Raw genomic sequence first — 23,751 nt, 5'->3', positions numbered from 1 at the left:
TGTTTGATTTCTCGTTTTTACAATGAACCATACATTAATACTGTCTGAATGACGTCTCAGACACTGACACATGATGTCATAATAAAGTCATTATAATGATGGTGATGGTAATTATTAGAAATATTTTGTTTTGCAGTTAGGGTTTCAGGGAAGCCCCTGGTCGTGCCAGAAAACGAAACCGAAAGCTGATGAAATCTAAAACTCTGGTACTGCGGCAGAGCAGGTCATACGAGGACAATTTTCCGTGGAAGATGGCAGGCAATACAGCAACAGTAATCCGCAAAGTTATTACTTTGATTCTAGCAGTATGCGTCGACCTTTCCTTGTTTTACGCATCAGGATTTGTGGTGACTAACAGCGTCTTTGGGCATTTTACGCGTCTTTGGGTCTGCGCGGTTCTTCAGTGTTTGGCACTAACTGCTGTAACTCTGCTCAGCCTCGGACACCTCAAACCGTTGCTGATCCGTTTAATAACAGCGCGCAGTTTGCTGCCCGCGGTGTTAGAGACCGGCACCAAAGCGCTGTACCATGAGGAGACCCAGTGCGGCTTATTGCCGGATATGCGCTGCTGGCTGATGGGCGCCGGAGCGTCGCTGGCTGCTGCACTGTTTTGGGAGATCACCATCCCGGACACCGACGATGCAGAGGCCGGTAAAGAGAAGAAGCAGAAGGCCGGAGAGCTGTTTATGAGAGTCCTGTACTTGTACAAACCCGACTATCTCCTGCTGCTTGCCGGGCTTGTCTTCCTGACGTTGGCTGTTCTCTGTGAGTGCAACAAATGATGATGATGATGATGATGATGATGATGATAATGATGACGATGATGATGAAGATGGTGATTTCAAAGCTTTTAAGATTCTCAGTATTAGTACAAGTGTTTGTGTGGGAATAGAAACATCAGCCTCCAATAAGTTGGTACTTTGCTCTCGGGTCTAATGTTGATTACCTGCCCGATACATCTTCATCTCTCATTATGTGTGTCTGTGTGTGTCTTCTCAGGTGAGATGTTCATCCCATTCTACACTGGGAGAGTCATCGACATCCTCGGCAGTCAGTACCAGCCGAATGAATTCATATCTGCAGTCCTCTTCATGGGCCTGTTCTCTCTGGGCAGGTGTGTGACAATGTTCTCCCTCCACATTCATCCATCAGTTTCTGCATAATATCTTACTGACTTTCTCTTTGATTGGTCTGTTAGCTCTGTGAGTGCAGGCTGCAGAGGGGGTGTCTTTAGTTGTGCCATCAATTCCTACACATGCCGAGTGAAAGTCAAGCTGTTTGGGGCTCTGACCAAACAGGAAATTGGATTCTTTGAGACCATAAAGACAGGTAAGCCACTTTGAATATGACATGTCATTATACTGTATGAATAATTTCTCAGTGCATGTGAAAGACAGAACAAGTCAAGACTGGACATTAAATATAAAAAGACAGGAGAAGAAAGGACGAGGCCACACATGACATAGTGGACAAGCAGATCAAGCTAGACAAAAGAGAAGAAAGAAATACGACAGAATAGGGCAGGACTGAAGTAATTTCCTTAAACATTTTTTGTGCCAGGTGAAATAACATCCAGGTTGTCTAGAGACACCAACTTGATGGGAAGAACAGTGGGAAACAATGTCAACGTGTTGCTCAGGACATTCATCAAGACAATGGGCATGATCTCCCTGATGATGACTCTTTCATGGAAGCTCACATTCCTCGTGTTGATGGAGACGCCCATCACATGCCTCATTCAGAACATCTACGACACACATTACCAGGTAAAAAGAGGTTGATAAGACATAATGAATTAATACTGAGATATGAGAAGCTAAGTTTAAACAATTTTGTGTGAAGATCTAGGCTGTACTGCTAATTGGAGTAACCATGAAGTTTAAAATGAAATGTTTCTGTGTCTCTAATGCCAATCATTTTTAGATGTTGAATCTGAAGACCATAGATATTTAAAATATATATATATATTTCCCTTCACCACTGTGCAGGGCTGCCCTGATTTGAGACAATTTATTCAATTTAAGTCAAAATTTGTTGTCATTCTGTTGTATTCCTTCCTCAGAGGCTGTCCCTCGCAGTGCAGGACTCAATAGCTCAAGCGAATGAGGCTGCAAATGAGGCAGTGTCCGGTATTCGTGTGGTACGTAGCTTTAACACAGAAAAACACGAGGCCCGTCGCTATGATGACCGCTTGATGGACACACACACCCTGAAGACCAGACGGGACACTGTCAGGGCTATTTACCTGCTCGCACAGAGGGTGAGAAGTTTGTAAATTATTAACTAATTATTAACTATTTACTAAATTATTAGTAAAATTGTGATTTATTGTTGAAAATCACCTTTTTGAATTTTGTTCTTGTGTGTGTGTTTGTAGTTGACAGGTTTGGCCATGCAGGTCTTCATGTTGTACTACGGCAGGCTGTTCATCCGGAGTGGACAGATGACAACTGGCAACCTGGTTTCCTTCATCCTCTACCAGTCAGACCTTGGAGACAACATCAGGGTATCCCATAATGCTCTATGGATTGTTATGAGTCAGGGCTGGTGATTGCAAGCACTTAAAAGTAGTAACTCTAATATTTATAGCTGTATCTATATGGCATATTTTAAACACAAGGGGAAATTAATGAGAATATGCATGTTGTGAAAAAAGAAGTTAAGGCGAACCATTAACAACTGATTGGTTTTGATAAGCACACACATACACACATTAAAAGATAACAGAAAAAAGAAATGTTGGTTTTAAAAGAAGGATGTGAGCTTTCATGTCTTCATGAAGGCTTTTCTTTTGTCTCATCTCTTTTAAGCAAGTCTAACCAGACTTATTGTGCCTCTCCTACACTATATTAAACATATTGTTGCTTGCAAAAACATTTGTATTTAACATACTCCAACTCTGACTCTTTAAATGAAAACCAGTGTTATTAAGTGATCCGTTTTATGACTGCCATCTTCCAGACACTCACCTACATCTTTGGCGAAATGTTGAACTCAGTGGGGGCTGCTGGGAAAGTGTTTGAGTACCTGGACCGAAAACCTCTGGTCAGCACAGAGGGGACGCTTAAACCTGATCGGTTGACGGGACACATCAGCTTCCGCGATCTCAACTTCGCCTATCCATCGTACCCCGACAAAACAGTGCTGCAGGTGAGGTCTCAACTGCAGGTAGACTAAGGGAGGTGTAGTTTGTTAACCACATACACATTAGAGACGCAAAACTCAATTTTAACCAATATCTCTCATAAATTTAGATTTTATGTCTGATGGGATAAATGTCAGATATTGAAGTTAAACTCTTATTCCAACAATTATATCCTCTTGCTTCAGGACTTTTCTTTGGAGCTGAAGTCAGGTCAGATGACGGCACTTGTGGGTCCATCTGGAGAGGGAAAAAGCACCTGTGCGAGTTTGCTGCAGCGATTCTATGAGCCGCAGGATGGAGACATCCTATTGGACAACGAACCACTGAAATCCTATGACCACCGTTTCCTCCACAAGAAGGTAATTTATCATTACTGTTTTCTAGGTTGATGCTCACTATTCCTTGCTGGGAGCTCCTGTCTTAAAGAAATCCTGTCTTTTATCTGTGTTTAAAATGTTTTATATTTACAAATACAACATCAACATTCAACAATCTTATTAGAAGCTCAGTCAGTGGTAACGGGACTCACCTGAAGAAATTAGGTGTACACAACAAAGACACAGCTTTGAACTTTCAACTCTCTGTGATTGTTTTGACCATCAAGAATCAGCTGTTTCTTTTCGAATTTGGCAGGTGCTGTGACAAAATTTTGAGGAAAAAAAGTCAAATTGTGAAAAATATGTTAGTTTTTGATATTAATGGAATAACTACATTAATTATATAATTAAAAGTCTAAAAAGATCAGAGTGTGAACTTTACTTTTGGATGTATAACAGATTGCAGTGGTGAGCCAGGAGCCTGTGCTCTTCTCCGGCTCCATCAGAGACAACATCGCCTACGGGCTCACTGAGTGCTCATTGGATGAGATCCAGGAAGCTGCACGCAAAGCCAACGCCCACGACTTCATCAAGCAGTTGGACAAAGGCTACGATACAGGTTTTGATCACCCTTCATGCTGTTTAACATGAATGACTACATGAAGTTAGAAACCTGCTTTGCAAGAACGTTTGATGAATGAGGAATTTGCAGAGCAAGATTGTTGAAGGAAAAGTTTTTTACTTTTATTTATTTCATTTAAACATTCATGTAGATTAAAGTTGTGCATAATAAAGATCAAAAATACACATACAATATTTTGGGGGGTTAGTGTTGACCATACAGTCAAATCTTTATATCTTTCTGAACCTGGAACCTTGAACCTCGATCTGTTTTGATTTTATAATGTTGTCCATTTCTCAGAGGTGGGTGAGGGAGGCAGCCAGTTGTCCAAGAGCGAGAAGCAGCGGATCGCCATTGCTCGAGCTCTGGTCAGACAGCCGCAGGTCCTCATCCTGGATGAAATAACCAGCTCTCTGGATGCTGAGAGTGAAAATAAGGTATGCTGCAACTTTTAACACATAGATGTTTAGTCATTTTACTTCCAGGGCCTGAAGCCTCTAGGTTTGTGTTTCAGACAAGTCCTACACCCTCAGTTAAAAAGTGATTCATATGAGGATGAAGACCTGAAAACCTTTTATCACTAGAGGGAATTAATCTATGAATGGCTGTCTGCAAGTGTTCGCCTGCAGCCTCTCACTATACAACATATATTAAATATCTGATAGATATATAGAGGAAGTGCTGCACAAGTGCAAAAATGTGCTCACTCATCAATGCTCAGTTAATCAATTAGAACTGCCCCAATAAAACCAAAACATTCAAAGAATAAGACTTCCTTTTCCTGTTCACTGTGTCCACAGAGGTCTAAACTACATACATAATGACCTTGATGAAGTCTAAAGTCTAAAACAGAAATAAAAGAGAATGTGATCATTTCCTAATCTCTTTTAATGTATACTTGAAATGGTACAAAGACAATTAATTTATTGTTTGACGTCATTAACTTCATTGATTTTTGATATGATATCTGCTTATTCTGAATTTGATGCCAGCTACAAAAGACTGTGAAAGTTGTTGAATGCTCCAAAAACACCTGTTTGGATCATTCCACAGGTAAACAGGTTAATTGGTAACAGGTGTTAGTATCATGATTGGGTATTAAAGGGGCATCCTCAAAAGGCTCAGTCATTCACAAGCAAGGTTGGGCCGAGGTTCACCACTTTGTGAAACACGTGATTGTATAAAGGATGTTATTATATTGGCTCAGGAGCACTTTGGTAAACACAGTTTGTTTGCAAATGACTGCATTTTGTTTTTATTTACATTTTACAAAGCTTTCAAACTTTTTTTTATTTGTTTGTTTTATTTGTTATTCTTTTATCATCTTGAGCTCTGCTTCAACCGAAAAAGAGTTGGACACCACATGATAAAATAACAAATATTTCTGTCACTGACTCTGCACAGGTTCAGCAGGCCCTGGCTAGTTGTCCTAACCAGACCCTGCTGGTGATCGCTCACAGGCTGAAGACCATCGAGAAGGCAGACCAGATCGTTGTTATTGGTGACGGCAGAGTTCAGGAGCGAGGGACTCACCAGGAGCTGATGGACAGGAAGGGGAGCTACTACAAACTGAGAGAGAAGCTCTTCACTGAGGGAAACTCACCACAGAGACAACCTGATGCTGTGGCTTAATGTATAGGCTACTGTGACAGAATTGTTGTGTATGCATGTGTTAGACAGTAAATACAACAGAAGGAGCAAGCTGGAGTATGTGTAAATATTTTGTATAAATAATGAAAATTAAACAATATGGACCTTTTTTTGTTGTTGTTGTTGTGGCCTTGCAATCATGACTGTATCACGACTGCATCTGTACTTTTTCATTTTGCAGACTGTTAAAATTACATTTGCCCTTTGTAAATTAATCAAATTAAACATATTTTCTGATGGATGTGTCAACACTGTATTATTTTTCTGTTCCATTTCCTGGTATTTGGTGAAGACGAATAGAAATTTGACATGGCAGCACACAGTTGACTCCATAAACCTTAATTTATGATCAGAGTGGCCAAAGGTTGCTTCATGGCTATGTCCCAAATTAAAGGCATGAGGCATATTGGATCACAGTCAATGACCTCAGTTGACGGGAAAACATCAGTCAAACCTTATCTGACATGATTATATTTTTCAAGCCTTGTATTACTTATTTGTAAAGTGACATAAATTAAAAATAAACATGGAGAACAACGGCACCAGTGTTGCTCCACACACAGTAAAAAAAGTAAATTAAAAACCGGTCTGGAAACACTTTCCTACATGCCACTACAAGGATGTAGTGATAATTAAAGAATTATACCAAAATAAAAGTACAGCATTCAGTGTAGTTTAGCTTTTAATCCACAGTGAAAATGTGTTTGTGGTTTGATAAAAGTCCAATTGTTTGGCCTGATTTATACTCCAATGAAAAGAAGAAAGAGCACATAACTTTAAAATGACATTAAATGATTCAAGTATTACTGAGTATGTTAATTGCAAATTTGGGTTTTTCTGTATCTGTTGTCTAAAATGATTGATACATACCAATTGTATATATACTGTATAACTGTATTTATTTACTGCAATATGCTGCCTGGAAAATGCCACTTTTCAAGCCCCTGGTGGCTTATAAAAATATATATATCTAAATAAAGAAAAGGAAAAAATGTAAAATCATATTTCTAGTTTTAAGCCACTTGACTGTGGTACAAGGTGAAGGTCGGGTTTTACTGTTTGAGTTAACTTGGAAAGTCCCTGACTACTGACAGGTTGTTTTTTTTTCTGGCAGTGAGGCTTTTTGGAAAGTTGCCTGGTGATAGCTGTCATAAACAGTAAAATACAATGAGATTAAGTGCTGCATGATGTCAAAACACCAACTCCCTCTATCGACAAAGATCAGGCTCAGCTTAGGCGGCGTGTGTCACCATTTTGTCAAGACCTCTGTGAATCCACAAAATGGCGGCTGAAATGCTGTGTCACACAAGTCAGGCATTTGTTTCTTCTGGATTTGAATGACCTTTTCTTCTGTTTTTGTCTCCCTGTTAATTTCACATTGTAATGCACAACTGTACCCGTGCTGGTGACATCAATTATGACTGCAACTGCTCTGTAAGTGCATGTACAGCACAAGTATCTAAGAGGGATTTGTAAAAATATGGGGTGTATGATATCTAGATGCAGGAGAGAGCAGCATAATTTACACTTTGGCATGAGGATATTACACTAAAAACTCTATATATTATTTATAAATATATGTAGAACATGTCACGTTCAAAAATAGTTTGTACTTGTTCTTAACACAACAATGTGAACTCAAGCAGAGACAGAGCAATTGAAAGTATTCAACTGTTCACTTGGTAAAAGTTTAAAGCAAAGTTTGGTAGCAGGCAGGCAAAACCAATAACACACTGTGGTCAGGAACAGGAAAAAATACCGGTTGGACCACTAAGACTGAATGGTACATTAAATGATTTGGTACATTATAGGGGAAGCCGTCTGGTATGCAGGGGAGAGAAGCAGGTCTGAAAGGGCCAAATGTTAAACACTAAAAAAAGAAAGGACAGGAGCAAAATGTGCAAAATGACTAAATAGAAGTAGCCGTTGTAACAATGACTTTTGCTGGCATGACCTACAATATTATAACGTGCGTATTATGTAAATGTCTCCTAACATATTTTCATGTTTGAACATTCACTAAAGGATAACATGCAAGTCCCCTGGATCGCCTGATAAAAATGTGTGATGGTCTAGCTAAAATTAAACCTATTTGTCATTGTTCTTACAAACCGGACAGTTTGGAGACACAAGGTTTACAGCACAGTGACTCATCGGTAAACTTGGCTGATTCCCATCAGCAATTATGTGCCACCTGCGGGTTACAAAGGCATGAGGGCACAAAGTGGGTAAGCCGATGCCAAAAGTTGCCGCCATCTTAGGATGAGACCTTCAAAACCCTCAACACAAAATGGCCGACAGCGTGCTCAGAAAGTTGGGAAATGTGGGCAATTAAGGCAAAGTATATCATGACCCTGTGGCTGCATCTATCACTGTGTGTAACAGAAAATCTTCATGTGCCTCATCAAACCTCTGTGTGCACTGTGTACTACTGCATATGCATGTGTGTCTTTGGATGTGCCGACAAGCCTGTACTTAACCAGTTCTGCACCATACCGTCACACCAAGCTGGAAAGTCCCTTCGCTTCTTTCTTTCACTTTCTTTCTTTACTGTGTTATATATTCAGTGGTTGCCTGACTCAGCCAGACTACAGCCCAGCCCTTGTGACCGAAAGCATTCTGGTTTTGGCACTCCTTTTTCTTTTAAGTGTCAAGCTTGTGTTTATTTGTTGGCATTATTCAATAAATCTGCCACATATCATGTAATATGGCAAAAACTGGACTGTATGTATGTTTCTCAATGATGATTAACATTTTGGCTGACTAATGACCCCATCCAGAGCAATAATTAGTAGTTTGTATTTGGTTTGGTTAGCCTTCACTAAGTACACTTTGACAGGACAAGTGGCTGTTTATGGAGATACACTGACTTTTGTATTAATCAAAACATTGAATATTTTATTACAGGATGTCCTCTCTTCCATCAGGCCTTATAGATTGCTTAAAATCAGGTTTCATCAGAACCAAAGGGCCTGCTGTCCTACAAATGTTCAGTGATGGAAGCATTATTCAGATAATTCAATTAAGTAAAAGTGCCAAAACAGAACTGTGAAGATAGTCCATTACAAGTAATAGTGCTTCATTCAAATCCTCCTGAAGTATTATCAACAAAATGTGCCTAAAGTATCAAGTTAAAAGTGCATGTGTTGCCTATATGACTACATTTTTAATACTTGCATCAATGTGTAATTACCATTTTAATGTTTACATGTCAGAAGTTAAGAGTGGAAAACAAATGGACCAAATAGACATGACAAAAGGTTGAAAACAATTTTAAAAAAGGGTTTAATCTTTAACAATATATTTTATTTTGTAAATTGATGTTTTTAAATCTTAATCTGTAAAGTAACCATATCAGTTAATATAGTGGAATAGAAGTATATATATATATATGTATATATATATTTATTTATTTTATTTACCAAAATACAGTACTTGAATAAATGTACTTAAATGTTACTTCCCACCACTATTCATTTACTCCCAGTCTATGTTCTTGCAATTGCTTCAGTGACGAGTCATGCAAACAGGCATCAGGTCAGGTGTGCAACAGAATACAATAACCAACAACAACACAGGGGAACTAAACTGCATATCAAAAGCAAGACATTTCAGGAAGATAAGCTTCACTGTAACATAATACTGATGCTTCACTTCTCCACTTTAAACCAAAAGTAATAACAGAACTGATGCAGCATAAATGACAACAGAAATGACACCGATGTAGCTTCTTCTCCACACTTCATCTCATTTTGTTTGACAGATTGTTTAACAAATGAGTTTGCATAACAGAATAGAAAAGGATACAACTGATGGGGTGAAGGGATTCGGATATGATTTTTTCTTTTCTGTTGTTTTATACCCAGGTAAACCCCCCCTGTCTTTTTGTGAATCCCCTAACTTCCCCTAGGGAGTGTGGCAATTATAACGTTTACTGGAGCAGAAGTTTGTCAGATTACTTCTGAGGCGTGAGGCCCTTGATGTGTGGTTTCCTCAGTTAATGATGAAGACAAAAGTACCCTTGCAAACACACTCTACATGATCAGTTTCGGGGAAGTCCTGTCTTGTGACCAAAGGTTGCACATAAATGCTGATCTGATGTCTGTTTTTGAGTTCGGAGAGCAAAACTGGGTGAACAGAAACTGATCTTATGTCAGCTAAAAAAAAACATTACAACCCTGATCTGTGAAATAGCCTTCAAGACAGTGCAACAGTGCCTCAGTTGGTTGTATCTGGCAATTTTACCAACAGCCATGTGATTTCTTGGAAGCCACTGGCCTGACTGACTAGTGAAAGTTAGGTGGATCTCAAAAGTCCCAGCAAAGGTGGAATCTTTGCTTTTGACTGCCATCTAGCGAGAGCAACAAAACTTAGCTGCAAATTGACAATATCAGCCCTGACGAATAAACCACTGTGGTTTGACATGTGGTTTTCAGCAAGATTTCTACATAGCAGTATTTTCAGTTCTTTGAACAGCATAGATTTTGTCGTGTGCTGTGGGAGGTCTCGTGGTGTGTGCAGAGCCACAGAAAATCTCATGTTTGTAATTTCTGAGAGGTGACAGCACCTGAACCTACAAGGCCTCGGGAATGTTGACAGAGATAAATTCCCATGGTTAAAGACTAAGTAATTTGGTTTATTTTAGATTGCATGAATATATATATTGTATGAGGTATGTATATTTTAGCAGAGGGTCTGAAAGAGAGAGATTTCATTTTCTTGTCCTAGAAATTAAATTTCAGTTACATTATAGTCTCTTTCACCACCACACTACTGTCTTATAGATAGACAATTTAACAGTGATTCATAAGATTACGCTTAGACAAGGACAGTCAGATTATCAGGATGTCTCTTGCAGTATGGCTAGAGGATGACATCATTTACTAAAAACAGAGTTGTAATGAACAGCATTAGTAAGAAAAACAGCACCCCAAGTGTTTATCTCAGGCATTTTCCCATGCAACCAGACAACCATGTGATTTCCTGTAACTCCTCAGTCTGGTGAAATGGCAACTGTAATCTGGCAGCCATGAGTCTTTTACAGACGATACAAATGATAGAGCTCGAGTGCCCCCAAGTGGGTTAAAATAAGAACTGAATAAAATGTATTACTGTAGAAGTATATAAGTATAACATAACACAACAGAACAGAACAGAACATAAAATGACGTAATAAGATGTTATTGAATCTTAGCAGCTTTGAGAACAATATATCAGCCTCTTCAAACATGCTGTATGTTCAGATTTACATTACAAACCCATTTAACAAAGGGATTGTTCAAACTCACTTGCATTTTAAATTATATCCCAGGTCCTAAAGTACCCAAAGTAGTGATGATGCCTCACACATCTATAAATTGCAGCTGTCTAATCAATCATATAACTTAAGTGTTGAAACACGCACATAGAGAATATTACAATTGTGATATTGTCAAATTATGCTTTTAAACTTTCAAACTGCTTACAGTTTTAATGAACCCCTTAACATACAATTATCTGTCTATTCTCCCTGTGGCTTTAGTAGGTTGTTAAAATCCTCCTTGTCCCAAATATCGTCATCGCTTGTTCAAGTGTTTTATTGAGGGTATATAAATAAAACATTCAAACACATGTTGTTGCCTCTGCAGCATTGCACCAAATGGAAAAAATCTAATTATCTTCTGTGTCATTTCATACGATTTCTCTATACTGACATACGTTATCTCTTGAAACCCTAGGATCTGCATTAGTCTAGAATATAAAATAAAGTTCTCTGGAGGTTTAAAAAGCAATGCAACCTATTTTATGCTGCATTGTTTTGCGTCTCTGTGAAAATAATGACCTTTTATGTAGCTCTTTGTAGACTTTAAATGTAACTTCTGTTCACTTCAAATCAAATCAAATCAAATCAAATTTTATTTATATAGCCCAAAATCACAATCACATTACCTCAATGGGCTTTACAGTCTGTACAGTGAACAACATCCTCTGTCCTTAGACCCTCGATTCGAGTGAGGAAAAACTTGCCATCTTGATGGGAAAAAAAAGACCCTTTTGACAGGGAAATAAAAAAGACGATGGAAGAAACCTCAGGAAGAGCCACAGAGGAGGGATCTCTCTTCGAGGACGGACATGCAATAGATGTCGCATGTACAGAAAGAACAGCAATCATAGTTTACAGGTTGCATTGACAGAAAATCTGATACAAATTATATGTGTAAAGTATGTGGATCCAGGAGACGACTGAGCAGGACAAGGCATCACCAGGTGGTGCCCGAGCCACACAACCTCCTGTCCACCGTGGTGACCTGGAAGAGGGCAGGCCACACAGGATAATTAGTAATAAATAGAGAGATCAGAATGAGGAGGCCTCAAAATTTACAGGAATACAGTTATAAGGAGATAGTGAAACAAGGAGAGGAATGATCCAACAGAGCCCGGGTGTGACAATCCAGATCCGACAGTATGTGGGGCTGTAGGAGCCAGGAGAGGTAGATGGTCCCTGGGGCCCGAGGTCCATCAGAAAGGAGCCTGAATGAAAAGAGAGTAGGAGGAGGAGGAGGAGAAAGAGGGGGAGGAAGCTATAGAGAGTGAAAGTGACACAGTTTGCAGCTTGTGGGAACAGAAAGCAAAACAAAGTTATAGAAATGAAGTTGAAAAGAAGTTAATCAGAATAAGCAGATTATTACTCGTTGGCAGGACAATGTGGAGTCTAATACTATAGCTTACTCATTTAGACTGAGACCAACCCACCGAGGAAGCTAGCAGTCGATGTCAAGGACTAATTAAAGGCTAAGTCAAAAAAGTGGGTTTCGAGTTTAGATTTAAAGGCGTCAATAGAGCCAAATTGTCTAATATCAGATGGGAGGTTATTCCAGAGGAAGGGGGCCCGATAGGAGAAAGCCCTACAGCCAGCTGACTTCTTCTTAACCCTGGGAACCATCAGGAGCCCTGAATTTTGAGAGCGTAATGCACGAGTTGGAGTATACGGTATAATAAGATCTGACCTGTGTACGACGGGGCAAGGCCGTGTACAGTTTTGTATGTCATCAGCAGCACCTTAAAGTCTGATCTTATATGTATTGGGAGCCAGTGCAGTGAGGCTAGGATTGGTGTAATATGATCAAATTTTCTTGTACGTGTTAAGACTCTAGCTGCAGCATTTTGAACCATCTGAAGACTTTTAGTGCTCCCATGTGGAAGACCGAAAATAAGGCATTGCAGTAATCCAGCCTAGACGAAACAAAGGCATGAATCAGGATCTCTGCATCAGCCGTGGACAGGAAGGACCTAATTTTGGCTATATTGTGCAGGTGGTAAAAAGCGATCTTGGTAATTTCTTTTATGTGCTGATCGAAAGAGAGGCTAGAGTCAAAAGTAACACCTACATTCTTAACAGTTGAACTTTGAGAAATAACGCAATTGTCGAAAGTTACTGTCATGAGATCAAAGTGGTGTCTCTGTCGAGGGGGAGCAATGACCAGCATCTTAGTTTTATCCGAATTTAGGAGCAGGATGTTTTCTGACATCCAGTTCTTCACTGCACACAGGCAGGTCTCCAATTTCGTTATTTGAGATTTATCATCAGCTTTGATGGGCACATACAGCTGAGTGTCGTCTGCATAGCAGTGGAAATGTGTTCCATAACTCCGAATAATTTGGCAGAGAGGTGAAATATATAAAGAGAAGAGCAAAGGGCCCAGAACAGAGCCCTGGGGAACTCCATACTCAGTAAATATTGATGTAGTACTATTATAAAAAACACATTGTGTTCTTTCGGACAGGTAAGATTTTAGCCAGGCTAGAGCCAGGCCAGAGATGCCAAATTGACTTTCAAGTTGGTCTACCAATATGCCGTGATCTATGGTGTCAAACGCAGCGCTGAGATCTAGTAACAGAAGCACTGAGGTAGAGTTTGAGTCTAAAGTAAGTAGGATGTCATTTACCACTTTAGTAAGGGCAGTTTCGGTGGAGTGACAGGCTCTGAAAGCTGATTGAAAAGGTTCCAGGAGATTGTTATAGTTAGGTAGCCTGAAAGTTGCTGGGACACAACTCTTTCTAAGATTTTGGAGAAGAAGGGAAGGTTGGATACTGGCCTATAATTATTTAGAGATCCTGGGTCAAGGTGTGGTTTCTTAAGTAGAGGCTAAACCACAGCAGACTTAAAACTAGCAGGGACAACACCTGTCATGAGCCATAGATCCTTAAACAGTTTTGTCGGAAGGGGGTCCAGGATGTAGGTAGTTGGCTTTGAGGATGAGGAAGCCAGAGATGATGAATTAATTTTGACTCTAATATCATCAATTTTATTGCAAAAGAAATCTAAGAAATCATTTGCATTAAAGGATGTACAGCTCACAGACTGTGGTTTCTGAGTAAGTTTAGCCACAGTGTTGAAGAGAAATCTAGGATTGTGTTTATTATTGTTTATTAGGCCAGAGAAATATGCTGTTCTAGTAGCATTAAGAGCACGCTTGTAATCACACCATGCAAGATGAAAAACGACTAATTTAGATTTTCGCCATGCACGTTCCATTTTCCTGCAGGCCTGTTTGAGATCTCGGGTTTCATCAGTAAGGGAGAAGATTTCTTTGGTCGTGTTGTCTAGGTAGAGACCGGTGCCACAGAATCGAGGAGAGAAACGAGTACTGAGTTAACTTCACAGGTGAATTTTTCCACAGGCTTTGTCACAGTCGCAAAAGGGGCCAGGACCCCAGGCAATTTATAACTGAGTGTCACTATGATTGCCGAGCTGATGTGACGACTAATGGCTAATGACGCTTCAAATGTAATAAGAGAGTGGTCCGACACAGCTGAGGAGACGGAAGCAACATTCAGGGCTGACACATCTAATCCATGGGAAAGGATCAAATCCAGAGTGTTACCACTGGAATGAGTAGGTTCATGAACGCGCTGAGTAAAGCTAGAAATATCGAGCAGACCCAAAAAAGCTTTACTTAGAGGGTCAGAAGGCTTATTTAAGTGGATATTGAAATCCCAAATAATTAGGATCTTACAGTTCACAGTCTGTGTATCTGCGTATTAATGTATTGACTTATAGTCTGCCTTATAATTTGTTGTTTAACAGCAGGGTGAATGCAAGTAGCGTGTGCAGACTTCACAAGAAACCCCAGGCTGTTAAGTGAGGGAAACCACATCATCCACAACATAGAGAAGGAGCATGACCTCTACAGAGCCCCTGTCAAGCACTACACCAGGACCTGGTAGCAAATTATGCTCTCTGTACTTCTTGAGTTATGAAAGGATTGACATGTTTAATATTAGAAGTATGAAGAGGAGGTCAAAGTAGTCAGGACAGGGGCAACAAGGAGCAGGACTTCTCACAGGTACTTCAGCAGGGACAGACATTATGGCTGTTTAAATGACCAAAACAAAAGCCTATTGCTGATGTAAGAATTTTATCTGTATATGAAAAAATGAAGCCCATGAGGGAGCACTCACATTTCGTTTTTTATGTTAAATTGAGAATAAACATGTCTCTAACAATAACTCTACATTAGACCAAAACAGAAATGCTAATATTGAAATAGTGGAATAATTTCTCCCGTTCGTATATCCCATTTCAAAAATCCTTTCTTGTGTTTTCCATGTAAGTGATACAAAATCCACAGTCCTCGTTCTGTATAAAAGTGTGCTCTAAAATGTATTTCAAGCCAAGATGGAGAGTCAGCAGTCTGACTTCATAAGTAAAATCAAGCAGATATCTCTTTGCGTTTACTTGCTGAGTGGCAGTGGAGGTAAATTTTAAGGAGGAGGAAGTTGTAATATAATGTTGCAGATATGATACAAAAAATATTCTTATTATATTTTGTTGGATTTTTTTATATCCGCTATTTTTCCTAATGAAACATTAGTTTAAAAGAATGCTGTGTTAACACTGCTATTGTAATGAGCTTGCTTGGTATCAAAGTCTTTCAAAATAAAAATACTAAAGTATCATCAATTACAGGCTTCACACTAACAGTGCTGATGCAGACTAAATATGCATTAACATTTTACATCATCATTTACTGCCTACATGTAACTGAAAACTAACATGTAATTTCAATGTGAAACATGTTTGTTTATTAACAAGTTTAGTGACCACCAGATGGCGACATAACACAACATATTTCAATAACCTGAACTGTAGTTACCTGGAGTGGTCATTAGATGGCACATTGAAACAGCAGTCAAGCCTGGCAGTTTACTGAACTGCAGATCTCACACACAAAGTCTCTGCTGAAAATGGAAACTGTTTGCTTTTAAAAGTATTGTTATAGGGCCATATTACATGATGGGTATAATTTAACACCTAATCTATAATATCTGGTCAGATGTTTTTCCTGATGATGTTACTAATCAGGACTAATGTCCTATCACAAGATCACCTTTAATTATAAGTAATCTTAATTCCCGGACAAGGTTTGAGATAATCTCCTTTCAAAGAAACAGTATTTCACCCTGTCTGCTAAAACCTGATCCGATCAACAGCTATGACAGCATGTTTGGTGCACCTGGCTCATATTGTGTCAAGGCACTGACTGTCGTGGCTTTCCTTCTAACTTTCAAAAAGCCACATAAGAGGGTGAGGGGAGGTATCCTTACAGGAAAGAACCAGGCGATGTCTTGTTTCCAAAAAAGGTTTACTTATGAAAAATAAACAAACAATTTACATCCACTTCTTCCTTGGCTTTCCGTAGAAAAACTGTCTCCTCCTCGCCGCTCTCATCAACACTAAAGCGGAAGCGGTCTGTGACGTCATATTAAATACACAGAATAACATGCAGTCATAAAATTAAATGAACTTAGAAATATAAGTTATCATGTACGTTTTTAACTGTGCATTATGGCTCCTACATATCCGGCCCCTAATGATTAAGCAGGAAGATTAAGCATTATAAATTAACTCAAATACAGAGCCATAAACTGAAACAATCATGAGATTACATTAAACAATATAAGTAATCAAAAATCAATAAAGTATTGTCTCAAACTCTTATGAATCAGTCCCTTTTTTTTTTTCTTTTCTTCACATCTTTTCAGTATGTGATCTTCTTGTCTTCACATTGCTTCTTGAAGCAAACACAGTTTATTTACTGGTCTCTCCAGAGTGGTGTTCTTGGTGTGTACTTTGACTCTGCGAACTGTTCCACTGGCATCAGGTATGGTTTGGAGAATCCGTCCCATTATCCATGTGTTACGTGGAGCTGAATTGTCGACGAGTAACACCACATCTCCAGGTTTGAAGTTTCTCCTCAACTGCGACCACTTCTGGCGTTCTTGGAGGAGAGGCAGATATTCACGAGTCCACCTTGTCCAAAACAGGTCGGCAAGATATTGCACTTGCCTCCATCGTCTTCTGGCATACTGATCATCTTTGTTGAATGTTCCCGGTGGCATACTGGGCTGCACTTTCATCAGTATCAAATGATTAGGTGTTAAGGGTTCGATATCATTTGGATCATCGGAAGTGCTTGTGATTGGCCGATTATTTATGATATTTTCCACCTCACACATGAGGGTTTGAAGACTGTCATCTGTGAGAGTCTGTTCTTTCACCAAGGCACCAAGAATTTTCCGTACGGTGCGGATTTGCCGCTCCCAAACTCCTCCTTGGTGAGAGGCAGCAGGGCTGTTGAAGATCCATTTTATGCCCTTCTTCTGCATAGTCTTTTCAATGTTTGTCTGGTCCAAGTTTTTGATAGCTTCTCTTAGTTCCTTTTCTGCACCAACAAAATTTGTGCCGTTATCAGAGCGCATTATTTCAATCTGGCCTCTTCTACTTATGAAACGGCGCAATGCGTTGATGCAAGAGCTGGTATCAAGACTGTCTGCCACTTCTATGTGTACAGCCCTAATGGTGAGGCATGTAAACATTACACCATAGCGTTTGACAGTTCCCCGGCCCCGTTTCACGTCAAAAGGTCCGAAGTAATCAACGCCTACATTCGTGAAAGGCGGTTTGTCTGGCAAAAGACGATCCTTCGGGAGATTTGCCATTTTTTGCTCTCCAACTTGACCTCGTAGTCTCCTGCAGACTGTACACTCTGATATGAGCTTCCTGATGGCTGAGGTTACTTGAGGTATCCAAAATTTTTGTCTTAGTTGTGACATCATGTAATTGCGTCCACAATGACCAATTTTTCTGTGAACATCCTGCAGGATCAGAGTGGCAGCTCTCGAGTGTTTTGAGAGAATAGCTGGATGTTTTGCATCCTGTGGCATGGCGGAGCTGCTCAACCGGCCTCCTACTCTCAAGATGTTCTCATTCCAAACCGGGTCAAGCTTGTATAGCTGACTATTTCTCTTCACAGGCAACTTATTTTGAAGAGCCTTCACTTCTTCAGGAAACCATTGGTTTTGACTGTGCCTGATGATTTCTGATTCTGCGGCTTTCAGTTCATCCAAGGTTAATGTTTTCTTTTCCATGACAGATTTGTAATTGTCCATGTTTTGATGCACAAACACTCTCTGTTTCTCTGGGTCCTTTTCTGTCTGCTGAATAGCGTGTTGCAACTCTTTTCTTTTCTCTTTCAGGTGGATCAATGTTCCTTTAACTCTCAGAAGCCATGCAACTGCTCCTTTCAGTCTGTCCCAGCTGGAATGATACTGGAGCAATTTGTTCACAGGATCAGACTTTTCTTCAGCACTGATGACATTTGCTGTGATGGTTTTCACTTCTGGATCATTTTGCAGGCTTTGAGTCACATTGTCCAGTCTCTCTGGCCATTCACTCTCAGGCTGTAACAGAAACTGTGGCCCTTTTATCCATGTTTCTCCTTGGATCAAGCTCTTCGCTTTCATTCCTCTTGTGGCCTGGTCAGCAGGATTTTCTGATGTTCTGATGTATCGCCACTGTTGTGGTTTGGTCGCTTCTCGTATGAGAGTAATCCTGTTTGCCACAAAGGTCTTGAAGTGAGCTGTTTCATTGTTGATGTATCTAAGGACCGTTGTACTGTCCGTCCAAAAAAGGGATGGCTGAAGTGGAATTTGCATTTCCTCTCGCAGCATCTTGTCCACTTTAACTGCGATGACCGCTGCAGTTAACTCGAGTCTTGGAATTGTGATTTGTTTAAGTGGTCCAACTCTAGACTTCCCAAACACAAAAGCACAATGGATTCTTCCCTGATGATTCACCAGCACAAGATAAGACACTACACCATAGGCGATTTCACTTGCATCGGTGAAATGATGCAGCCGTGCTTCTGATGTCTGTCCAAAATCCAGGGGCTTAACACATCGGTGTATGCTGAAGTCTGAGAGGTGAGTGAGATCTTCCAACCACTTACACCACTGATCAACTTTCCATCCACTTATTTCTTCATCCCATCCTTGCTTTTCTTTGCACAGATCTCTCAACAGAAGCTTAGCAGGAAGCACCACTGGCGCCAGGAAGCCAAGAGGGTCGTAGATGGAATTTACGACGGACAGAATTCCTCTTCTGGTCCTTGGCTTGTCCTGTACCTGGATCTTGTAGGTGAAAGAATCCTCTTCTGTGCACCATTGTACACCGAGAGCTCTTTCAATGGGCAGAGCATCATGAGTGAGATCAAGCTCTTTCAGCTCACTGGTTCGGTGTTCTTCAGGAATGGATGATAGAACCTTTCTGCTGTTGCTCACCCATTTTGTGAGGTTAAAACCTCCTTCTGCACACAGGTCTCGCAGGTTTTTTACCAAGGCAACAGCTTTTTCTTCTGAACTCACAGATGTTAAACAATCGTCCATATAAAAATTATGTTGAACTGTTTCAACAACTTCTGGAGCAGCTGTGTCTTTTCTATCTTCTGCTGTTCTACGCAGAGCATAGCAAGCAACACTAGGGGAGGAGGTCGCACCAAACAGGTGAACTACCATGCGATACTCCTTAAGTGGTGCTTGCAGGTTGCCATCCGGCCACCACAAAAATCTCAGCAGGTTGGCATCTGCTTCGGGAACTCTCACCTGATAGAACATTGATTCTATATCAGCCATCATCGCTATTGGTTCTTCACGGAATCTGACTAAGACACCAATAAGCGAGTTGGTGAGGTCAGGGCCTTGCAGTAATGCACCGTTCAGGGATACTTCTTGATACGTGGCGGTGCAGTCAAAGACCACACGAATCTTCTTTTTCTTGGGGTGATAGACCCCATGGTGAGGGACGTACCAGACTTTGTTGTCATTCTGGTTAAGCTGCTCCTGAGGGACTTCAACTGCATAGCCCTTGTCGAGTAGACTGTGCATGAACCCCTTGTAGTCTTCAAGAAAAACTTCATTTTTCTGTAGTTTCCTCTTTATACTAGCAGCTCGCTGTTCTGCCATACAGCGGTTGTTGGGCATTTTTACTGTGTCACACTTTAAAGGAAGACCTACACAGTAATGTCCATTTTCATATTTTGTTGTTCTTTGCACTGCCAGCATAAACTGTTTGTCCTCCTGAGACGACTCTTCCTTGTCGTCGTAGCAACGTTCAGGAAAGTCTGTGTTATATTGCTGGACCAGTAGCTGTTCTATTTCTGCCACGGAGACTCTGTTCACACTGTAGTGAGGTGTATTCTCCATGGACTTGCTCTCACTGTTTACAGGTCCACAAACCATCCAACCCAGAACTGTTTTAATGGCATATGGCCCATCATCTTGACTGTTAATTACATGCCATGGTTCCATTGCCTTTGAGTTGTTGGCTCCTATAAGCAGATCAACATTGGCATCAATGTGTGGCAAGTTCACTTCACTCAGATATGGCCATTTTTGCAGATGTTGCTGTCTGGGGATGTTTTCTCTCTGAACAGGAATGTTGTTGTGTGTGAAAACCTTTGGAAAATGTAGATATTCTGTGCTTTCCAAACCGCATACTTCCAGGTCTGAGAGCATGCAACTGTTCATCAGCTTTTGTCCATCCGGTTTGTCTTGACTCATCGTGCTCAATAGGATTTGAGTTGACTTTCCTTTTATGTTCAGTTTCCTTTGCAGCTCCTCTGTACAGAAAGTGGCGGTGCTGCCAGGGTCCATGAAGGCGTATGTCTTGATAGACTTTCCACCCTTCCGAGACCGCACTTTCACTGGAACAATAGACAACAAACAGTCAACTTCTCCGGCCCCAGTATAGCCTACTATTTCTTGAGTTGCAGACTTCTGAGCGCCTGAGATCTCCTCACTTGAAGTGTTTTCATCTTTAGTTGACATATTTGTACTCTCTTTGCCTTCTTTGTCCACATGAAGAACGTCTGGGTGTCTCTGTGAGCACTGCTTGCACACTATTCTTTTCTTGCAGGTCTTGCTAAGATGGCCTTGTGTCAAGCATCCAAAACACAACCCCTTCATCTTCAAAAAATCAACACGATCTTTGTGGGTTAGCTCTTTAAACTTCATGCAGAATTCAAACATGTGATTCTTGTGGCAGAAGAGACACGGTGTTTCAAAGGCATTTGCTGCTTTAAAGGAGGTGTTCTGTTTTACCGATGCATCTGTCTTTTTCTTCTCCACAGACATGTTAGTTGCAAATGTACTTCCTTTCTGTCCACTTCTGGTAAAAGGTCTCTCCTTTTCTTTGTTTTTTCCTGAAGCGGATGTGCGACTGTCTTGGAGGTCTCCAAACAGTGGATCCATGGCTATTTTTGCTTGACGGTCGATGAACGTAACCAAGTCAGCAAATCTTGCTCTGTATCCTCTCTTTTCCAGGATCTCATATGCCACGTTGCGCCATTTTTCTTTCATCTTATATGGCAGTTTGGATACCACTATTTTCATATTCGTCGGGTTATTCATCTCCTCCATAAACTCGACATCTTCCATTGTGTTACGGCAACCAGTCAAAAACAAAGCATATGCACTGAGTGATTTTCCGTCTTCAGATCGGATCTGTGGCCACTTCAAAGCTTTGTCAATGTAAGCACTGGCTATCATAAGCTCATCTCCGTAATGCTTCTGTAGCAGTCGTTTTGCTTCTGTGAATCCTCTGCGCGGTGGCATATGTTCACAGCTTCGCACAAGCTCTTGTGGTTCTCCTGCAGTGTACTGTTGCAAATAATACAGCTTGTCTTGATCGTTATCAGCTCTCTGTTCAATAGCCTGTTCAAAGGCTCTAATAAACGATCGGTAGGTAAGTGGATCACCTCTGAACACTGCAACATCTTTAATTGGTAGCTGAGCTTGTTTCTGTTGAGTAACCAACATCTCTGTAATCACATTCTGTTTTTGCATTACTTGGAGAATGCCATCACTGTTTTTGTCACGCTCTTGTCTGTCACTGTTGTCTGTGTGTCTTGGCCTGACAACCTGTGGTTCTGTACCTTGAAACAATCTGAAAGGAATCTTCATTTCAGCTGCAGGCTGGTTTGTGAGGGAAGATGGTCTCCTTTCACTTTTCCTTACTTGGGCTCCACTTGTTGCATGTGAGCGGACATAGCTGTTCATGCCATCTTCAGATCGCTCATACTCCTTTAAAACTTTTACTGTAGCTCGTTTCTCTGCAATAGCTGCTTCTAAATTCAATTTTTCCAGCTTGGCTCTGATGCGTGCTTCTTCCATCTCAAGCTCTTGCTTTTGACTCAAAACTGCAGCACGTTCTACCAGTCCAGCTAACTTTGCTTCTTCAGTAGCACGAGCTGATGATGTTCTGGAGGATGTGACAGATGTGCGTCCCAAAAGTGAACTCTTTTTCCCTGATGGTTTAACCGACACTTGTGATGCACTATCTTCAGGAGTCACATCATCATTTACATCAACAGTAGCTGACAAATGTTCTTTTTCCTTTTTGCTTTTATTCACAGCATCCATCCATTTTTCAACATTTTTAGCAAACTGAGTGACTGTCTGCATCTTAGGTTCAACCCAACTGGTTTTATCTGCATTCTTCTCTTCCTCTGGCAGAAGATCCCACACTTGGTAAGTTACATCTTCAAACTCCGTGACCAGAGAACAAAAAACATTGTCCATGCACATTTGCACTTTTTGCAGATTGTCATCATCACTCATCAAATTTTCAATTTCTCTCGTCTTACCAGTGATCTTGGATAAAACAGCTCTTCTGGATGCAATGAGTCTGTGCAGCTTATCCTCCAGCGCCCTCTCCGTCAGCTTAATTGGTCTCTTTTTTTCCACATCTGCCGCATCAATAAACTCCTTTTTATCGGCCATTCTTCAGCAAAGCAGTGCATAAATTGTGTGCAAATGAGTAAAGAATGTCCACTTTACACATCCAACTTGTGCAACACAACTTCTGAAACATGCACGAACTTCAAAGGCTTCATAAAAGACGAGTTATCTTAATTGCATGCGGCGCATCCACTGCGAAACGAGCTTCATTGACTGCAACTTCGCCGTCCATGTTCATTCAGATCCGACTTCAAAGTCTTGTTTTAATCCTTTTTCGGAGGTTTCATTGCATCAAACACATACCATGAAGTCGTAATGCGTCCGGTCTCCAAGCCGTGCGTCGGGCTTCACCTGGATGTCCCCCGGTGGCGAGTTAACGAGCTCGTTACGCACCCGCGGCTCCGTGGTGTTAATCCTCTCTGAGTAGTTTTTCTACTAATGTCGTGGCTTTCCTTCTAACTTTCAAAAAGCCACATAAGAGGGTGAGGGGAGGTATCCTTACAGGAAAGAACCAGGCGATGTCTTGTTTCCAAAAAAGGTTTACTTATGAAAAATAAACAAACAATTTACATCCACTTCTTCCTTGGCTTTCCGTAGAAAAACTGTCTCCTCCTCGCCGCTCTCATCAACACTAAAGCGGAAGCGGTCTGTGACGTCATATTAAATACACAGAATAACATGCAGTCATAAAATTAAATAAACTTAGAAATATAAGTTATCATGTACGTTTTTAACTGTGCATTATGGCTCCTACACTGACAAACTTCCTCTGTGACATCTCTTACATATTTTATATAATTAATTACTTTATTATGCTCTTATGTACTTGGGGTAGCCTAAACTGCCTGAAGTGAAAATGAAGACTTAGTTAAAGAAGATTTGATGGGGGAAAAAAAGATTTCTGGTCTATTTCAGTAATTACTCATGCAAATGAAAATCCAGTCATTAAATTCAGTGAG

General features: G+C 40.5%; 1 protein-coding gene across 1 annotated transcript; it reads left to right on the top strand.

Moving 5' to 3' along the window:
* Positions 1 to 203: 203 nt before the first annotated feature.
* tap2a (transporter associated with antigen processing, subunit type a) lies at positions 204 to 5,983 on the top strand. The gene is made up of 11 exons (XM_073483052.1): positions 204 to 765; positions 1,000 to 1,114; positions 1,199 to 1,329; positions 1,561 to 1,766; positions 2,063 to 2,260; positions 2,378 to 2,506; positions 2,962 to 3,150; positions 3,331 to 3,504; positions 3,922 to 4,081; positions 4,385 to 4,521; positions 5,489 to 5,983. Exons 1-11 carry the CDS (start codon positions 252 to 254, stop codon positions 5,714 to 5,716), a joined length of 2,181 nt encoding a protein of 726 aa, XP_073339153.1. The 5' UTR covers positions 204 to 251; the 3' UTR covers positions 5,717 to 5,983.
* Positions 5,984 to 23,751: the final 17,768 nt, after the last annotated feature.

The sequence above is a fragment of the Pagrus major genome, chromosome 16 (genome assembly GCF_040436345.1).
Source record: "Pagrus major chromosome 16, Pma_NU_1.0".
Taxonomy (NCBI): domain Eukaryota; kingdom Metazoa; phylum Chordata; class Actinopteri; order Spariformes; family Sparidae; genus Pagrus; species Pagrus major.
The sequence above is the reverse complement of the archived record's forward strand: the minus strand, read 5'-3'. Positions and strand labels throughout refer to the sequence as shown.